Below are 7,035 nucleotides of genomic sequence, written 5' to 3' on the forward strand. Positions count from 1 at the left end.
CAAGAACATCCCAGATCTGGAGATCAGAGTGCCTCAGCAGGATGCTTTCGCCTTAAGACTTTTGTAGGGAGATGTAGACAAGTTACAGGTGGGGAGATTAACAGTTGAGGTTGTTTTGCCATCAGGGGAATTCTCAGTTAGCTGAACAGGAAGTGTTTATCTCTAGTTGTAGTTAGATTGGGGCGGGGGAAAACAGTTCTAAGCTCAGCTAATCATTGATGAGAGAAAGAATAGGGAGCTGGAGGGTCCGTGTGGTTCAGGCAAAGGCGGGAAGGTCTGTGGCTGACCTTGTCACACGTCCACAAAGGAGTCATCCGAGGTCTTACGGGAGCCATGAGAGAGTGGACGGAGCCTTTTCAAACTCATATGGGGAAGGGTCATTCTTTGTGATGAGCCATTTCTCAGAATACAGAATTTCCAAGAATTTTTCACCCACTGCTGTTTTCTGGGAACACAGGGCTCAGGTATAGTTCTACACATCAGGGGAAATCTGGAAACACCGTTCCGAGTCCTGACTTGGCTGTTAACTTCCACGAGGCCTACGGCATCCTCGTCACTAAAATGGTGAGGGGAGGGTGATTTGTTAAATCTATTTCATACCCCAATGTTTGAAGAGTCTCTGAGAGGGGCAGAGGGACTCTTGAGGAAAAGGGAGATGGCAAGTGAGGGCAGGGAGAGAGGTTCACAGTCACAAAGGGAGGAGAGGACAACAAAGAGACTGTGTCACAGAGAAGGGAGGAGAATGTCAGCAGGTACTCCTGAGATTTTTAGGGTCAGAGAAGAGGCACCAGGGGCTGGACTTGGTCTGCCCCTTTCCCTTTCACCCACATCAGAGACAGATCTCAGGTGTGCCTTATGTAACTGGATTTTGATCAGGGCTCGTTGAAGACATCTGTAAAAGCCTTGCTTCTCCCCTACCCGCCAACTTAATATTTTCTCCCCCCCCCCACCCCGGCTGTTCTTGCCAAGGACGCTTGGACTAAAGATTGAGACAGCTGACAGCTTGATCTGACTTGTCTGCTCCTGGCGAGATCCCAGCCTGCCATGAAGTGCTATCTCATCTTTGCACTCATGAGCGCAGCTGGTGAGTCTGGGGTCTTGTTGCTGCTTAGGCAGAGATGCGGTGGTGTGTGGGAGGGTCAGAGAGGGAGGTAGCTAGCCACAACTGAAGAGAGAGGAGTTGGTGGGCATTTCCTTCAAGTAACTGTTGATGCAAACGAAAGGAACCACTCTCGATGCACAGCTCACCCCACCAGCAGTCTCTCTGAGCTTCTCCGGTGCCTGTGAGCATGTTAGGATACGTCACTAGAAGTCCCCTGCACTCTCCCAGGACTCTTGAGCGTGTGATTTCCTAGATTGCCGAGTCTCCTGGACAGACACCAGAAAAGCACATCTTCCCTTTCTCTGGGCAGATGGACTTTGGAGGAGTGAGTGCCCGAAAGGAAGGGGGGCTGGGTCAGGGGCTCTGAGAGCCTTGTGGCCCTATCCCAAGCTTTTCCACTCCTTTCACCACCAAAGTCAGGCAGTATTTAACTTTTTCCTTTCATTCCTGGCAAAAGTTAATTTAAACTATTATTTTTAAAGTAGTAAGTCTTTTTTTTTCATTTTTATAATACACAGCACTGCCCATCAGGGTTTTTGATCAGCCTCAGATAAGCCTTTGCATTAGTTTCATAGAACTTTAATATACCTCCATCTCAAGCAAAGACATGTGTCAGTTTTCTTCATGTGTAGAGCTCAGGTGACATGCATGATTGCCCTTTGATTTAAAAGAATATTTAAAAATAACTTGAAGACCTTGACATTGTCCTTGAAAACCTTAAGGTGGCAAAAACTAGTCAACTCTCACCTCTCGCCCTGTCTCTCCTTCTACCTGTGACCCCACTGATTCTTTAGGAGTCATTCCGGCCCAAGATTCTAACACTGAGAAGATGAACGTAGCAGAAGATTTTACTATTCCTTACATGGTCTATCTTCAGTCCTTCCCGGAACCCTGTGTGGGGTCTCTCATTCACCCTGAGTGGCTACTGACCACTGCTCGCTGCCCCTTACCGTAAGTATCCGTTTGCTCTTGGGAGCCATGAGGGTTCTATTCGAACAAAATCAGGTCTGATGAGGCATCCCAGCAAGTTCTAATGGCATCCTAGGGAATTAGAAGCCCCAGGAAGAGAGAGGGTCGTCTTCCCAACGGGGAAAATAATACACACTTGGGTGGTTTAGGAGGAGATGAAGAGGAAGCTGTCAGAAGACTCTTTCTCACAGAGAGTAAATAATATTCATTCATTCAACATACTTATTGAACATTTACTATATTCTAGGGACTGCTTAATGCACTGAAAAAACAGCAAGGGAACAAGACAGAAATTCGTTTTCCCTCATGGAGCTCACATTCTGGTAGAGGAAGTAAGCCCAAACAAATACATGTCCCCAAATAAAACATTAAAAAGAGTGCCAAGCTGAAAAATACAGGAATAAAGCAAGATATCTACTTTGCTTAGGGTGATCATGTCAGGCCTAGTTGAAGAGATGAGACCAACAGGAAGAGGGGGATGTAACCAAGTGAATAAATCCTGGGGAAAATTCCTGGCAGAGGGAATAGTGTACAGAGTCTCTGAAGCAGTAAAGATAATTGAGTGTTTGCCAAACTGAGAGACCAGTGCTGAGTGAGTGTAATGAGTAGGGGTGGGTGTTCACAGGCTGAGGTCCAAGTGTTAGCAGAAGCCATGCGATGCAGGTAACAGGAGAAGGGCAAAGGAGCTCTGCACGAGATGCTGCTGTCCCTTACAAACCTCAGTGTCTCTGCTGTGTGTGAGAAACTGTTGTATGATTGGGACCTAGCCAGAGTTTCAGGAGTATATAAGGGTCATTTCTAACTCAGAACTCTTAGCCATCTGGTTGTTCAAGACAGTTTACTCAGACCCAGATTGAAGCCGTGCTCTGTGTGTTAACGAGAAATACAAAGGAAATAAAGACAGTTCATCCCCTCCAAGAACTGGAGCTGGTGAACTGGATGTTCTTCTCTCAGCCAGGCCTAATGCATGAACTGTTTCTGGTAGGCAGTGGCTCCTGTGCCTGTTACGTGACTGGACTCCTGACACTAGAAGCCTGTGGGTTTTTAATTTGTCCAGGAAATGTAATGGAAGATGGTAAATGGGAGTCCTGATAGACTACTAAGAGTCTTGTGAATCTATAATGAATGTAGGCAGCACATGGTAAATACAATGATATGGGCCCAAGAGGAGCTGGGAAGGGCCTAAGAATATCCAGAAACAAAGGGTACAATACGCTTTGCTCAAGAGTTGCTTGAGACAGTGTAGCGCAGGCAACAACCTTGGCAATGATGCATTGTGGTGCCATCTCTGTTACCTCTTCATTCAGATCATCCATCATCACCATCACCACCATCACCACCATCACCACCATCATCACCATCACCACCATCACCACCATCATCACCATCACCACCATCACCACCATCATCACCATCATCACAACTAGATTGCACTGAGTATGTTCTAGGTGGCAGATACCATGTCAGGTTTTATGTCTATACATTGAGTCTAACACAACAGTCCTATAAACTATTATTATTACTATTTTACAGACCAAGGCCGGTCACTTGAGTTCTTAGGTCTAAGAGATAAAATTAAGATGATTGGAGGAGGTCACCTCTGACACTTCTTGCAATTCTGACGTTCTGTGACCCTGTTCTTTTCCAACTGCCTGCCTTCTTTCTTCCATAGTGTTAAAATCCGATTGGGAGTTTATCAACCCAACATCAAAAATAAGAAAGAGCAGGTACGGAATTACTCAATGGTGGTGCCCCACCCTGAATTCAACGCAGGATCTCTGAACAATGACTTGGTGATGATAAAACTGTCTAAGGCTGCTGCACTCAACAACCAAGTGGGAACCATAGCCATAGCCATGGAACCCTTACCAGTTAATAATTCCTGCTTTATCCCAACCTGGACCTGGAGTAAATATAAAAACCGTAAGTGTTTTTTGACTCTGTGTTCTTCATCCTGAGAAGGTTTTGGCGCTGGGGAACGTGGACAGATATACCTGAAGGAAATAGCTGCTATGAGGTAATGCTCTTGACCCTAGAGGGATTACTGCAGGGCCTTACACTACCATTATACTCTCTTTCAGTATTATCAAAGGATGCTGGAACCACCACTTGATATCTGAAATGAACTGATAAAGCTAAATTTATTGCTTATTATAGAAGAGCAATGCTGAGCAGACAACAGTCTCAAGGAGCAGAGTACTAGGCTTATATGGAGTTTGTGGGAAGCTTTCCGTACAGGGTTTAGAAGACTTTCAGGGTCTTAAGAAAATTGACGTCATCTGTAGAGGCGTGGTTACCCGCGTGAGATTGTTGTTGATTGGTTGGCACTCAGCATGTTTATTGGAGGCGAGTCTGATTTGCTGACTTTAAAAAGTGGCATTGATTGATTGGCTTGCCAAAGCCTGTTCACTGAGGCAAATTGTCATGGGTGTTAATCAGGTTTAAACCCTTCTCTGGTAGTTACAGAACAATTCATATGTTCTGTAAAAATAAAAAGTGGGAGACTGGGGCTTCCCTGGTGGCGCAGTGGTTGAGAGTCCGCCTGCCGATGCAGGGGACACGGGTTCGTGCCGCGGTCCCGGGGGTCCCACATGCCGCGGAGCAGCTGGGCCCGTGAGCCATGGCCGCTGAGCCTGCGCGTCCGGAGCCTGTGCTCCGCAACGGGAGAGGCCACAACAGTGAGAGGCCCGCGTACCAAAAAAAAAAAAAAAAAAAAAAAGTGGGAGACTTTTGTCTATCAGTCTGTTTCATGAAAACAAAAGTAGAAAGTGGGAGCTTTTGTATTCTCAGTATTTGGCAACTTCATTTTCAATTTAGAAGCAACATTCCAGGGAATCTAAGTGAACATATTTTCTGAACAAATTGAAGATTTTAAGTCTTATTCAAAGTAACTGTATCACATTTTACAAAGTAATTCATTACACAGCATTTGAAAACAAAATAAAACTACATAAATGTTTTATCCCATAGGCTCTGCATGTCAGAATCATAGTGACAAACGAATTCTACAAGCTCTCTGGTGCCTGCCTCCCAATATGTATTGAGTTCATTATTTCAAGTAACTAGGTTACTTTCACCTAGCTTGTTCTATGTATTTCAGTTCAATTTCCACAAAAACTTAAAACAACATAACTCATCTTGTTCTTTTCTGACTTGACATTTTCTGGTCTAATCTGCTTTAAGACGTTAGATTGGATATATATAAGAAAAATCCTTCTCTGTAAGTAACACTAGGCTTAGCCTGAGCAATCTCTGGTTAATTTTTTGTTTCCTTCCTCCTTGTTACTCTCTACCAGAGATTAAAATTATATAATGCCTTGGTTAGACTCCTTGCATCCTGAGGTTAACAGTATAGTAACAATTGCTATTAGTGAGATGGGCAATATTACTTCTTAGGGGAAAATATATATGTATATTTATACATATACACTCACATACACTTATAAATAATCCATTTATAAATTATCTCACTAAAAAAGCATGTTTAGACACATTAAAGGTAGTTTTCTACCTTTATGGTTAAATGTAAAGATGATGAAGTAGGTGCCAAAAATGAAGGTTTCTTGGGGACAATGGCTTTGTGTCTCTCTCTTCTCACAATCATTCATAATTTTCCTGTGGGTTTTTCAAGCTTTCTAAGTTATGCACGCTACAGAGAGAATTATAGATCTGATGATATCTGACGTAAGGCTCACATAATGCTCTGAATCCACTGCTCTGACACAGAGATACTGAACAGGGGACTCTAAGAAGGATGGAATGTCTGATACCTGCCATAAATATTCTCGGGTATTAATGTATTCACAAAATAGAGGCTGATCACAAGAGTAGATGTGATAAGGAGAGTAACCCTGGCCTTCATTTCTCTTCCCCACAGTTAGTGACCCTGACAAGCTGACTTGGATAAACCAATATACTCTCCCCCACGATGAGTGCCAGAATATGCAGGATGAAAGAATGGCAATAAACATCATGTGTGTGGGACAACCTCTAAAGAACTTATCTGAAAATAAGGTATCTTTCCCTTCCCCAGACAGGAAGATAGCAAGGGGTCCATGACGAGGAGAGGTGCCCATGGGAAACCAAATGGTGCCCAACAAGGAGGCCTGGAGCCCTTCTACTCTTTCTCCTCAGTCTCTGGATTTCTGATCAATTCCCCTGCCTTCCTTTAACAGTGGGAGAGATTTGGGGGGGGGGGGGGAGAGCCATTTGTCCTTTCTCCTCCTACTTGCTCTCAGTTTGGTCAAATTCAAACCAAGAGAGGTGAGCCCTGCGTGGATGTGAAGAGAGCTTTGTCACCTCTCAAGAAAAATGATTTCAGGCTGTGAGATGCTTCTGCTACTATAATGTGCCACTTCTTGCAATTAATTCTTGTTCCATGAGGACCAAGCACTATTGATCTCCTGTTCCCACTCTCTGGCAGGAAGTCTCAGCAGCTCCAGCCATCTGCGGTGGGAGGTTGCATGGCATCTTGACTTGGGCAAAAGGAAGTGTCACCCTGGGAAGTGAAGGATTCTTCACAGAAGTTAATCCTTATGCAAGATGGATCATAAACACCATTGAAAGCTACTGAGGCTCCTCTGTCCCTCCATCCCTTCAGTGCAGTAGCTTCTTGATTTCTACACTGGATCCACAGCTCTATCTTTCTTGTTCTTGAACAGAATTAATTAAAAACAAAAATGACACTAAAAACTTAGGCTGTGGCCCCTGATCTCTTTATCATATAAACTGTAAACATGATGAGAAATTTAGCAACATCCTCACCATTTGTTCATTCAAAAATTATTGAGGGCTTCCCTGGTGGCGCAGTGGTTGAGAGTCCACCTGCCGATGCAGGGGACACGGGTTCGTGCCCCAGTCCGGGAAGATCCCACATGCCGTGGAGCGGCTGGGCCCGTGAGCCATGGCCGCTGAGCCTGTGCGTCCGGAGCCTGTGCTCTGCAACGGGAGAGGCCACAACAGTG

The 7,035-nt window shown here is 44.7% G+C and overlaps 1 protein-coding gene across 1 annotated transcript; it reads left to right on the forward strand.

Moving 5' to 3' along the window:
- The first annotated feature begins 1,044 nt into the window (after nt 1–1,044).
- On the forward strand, nt 1,045–6,644 carry LOC132524097 (probable inactive serine protease 58). The gene is made up of 5 exons (XM_060155938.1): nt 1,045–1,084; nt 1,897–2,053; nt 3,744–3,994; nt 5,949–6,085; nt 6,495–6,644. The coding sequence occupies exons 1-5, from the start codon at nt 1,045–1,047 to the stop codon at nt 6,642–6,644; spliced, it is 735 nt and encodes a 244-aa protein (XP_060011921.1).
- Nucleotides 6,645–7,035: the final 391 nt, after the last annotated feature.

This window comes from Lagenorhynchus albirostris, chromosome 8, assembly GCF_949774975.1.
Source record: "Lagenorhynchus albirostris chromosome 8, mLagAlb1.1, whole genome shotgun sequence".
Lineage (NCBI taxonomy): Eukaryota > Metazoa > Chordata > Mammalia > Artiodactyla > Delphinidae > Lagenorhynchus > Lagenorhynchus albirostris.

Coding starts and splice junctions, on each gene's coding strand:
- LOC132524097 (XM_060155938.1), top strand. CDS start 1,045: ATGAAGTGCTATCTCATCTTTGCACTCATGAGCGCAGCTG. Junction 1,085..1,896: donor TGCACTCATGAGCGCAGCTG/GTGAGTCTGGGG, acceptor CTGATTCTTTAG/GAGTCATTCCGGCCCAAGAT. Junction 3,995..5,948: donor CTGGAGTAAATATAAAAACC/GTAAGTGTTTTT, acceptor TCTTCCCCACAG/TTAGTGACCCTGACAAGCTG.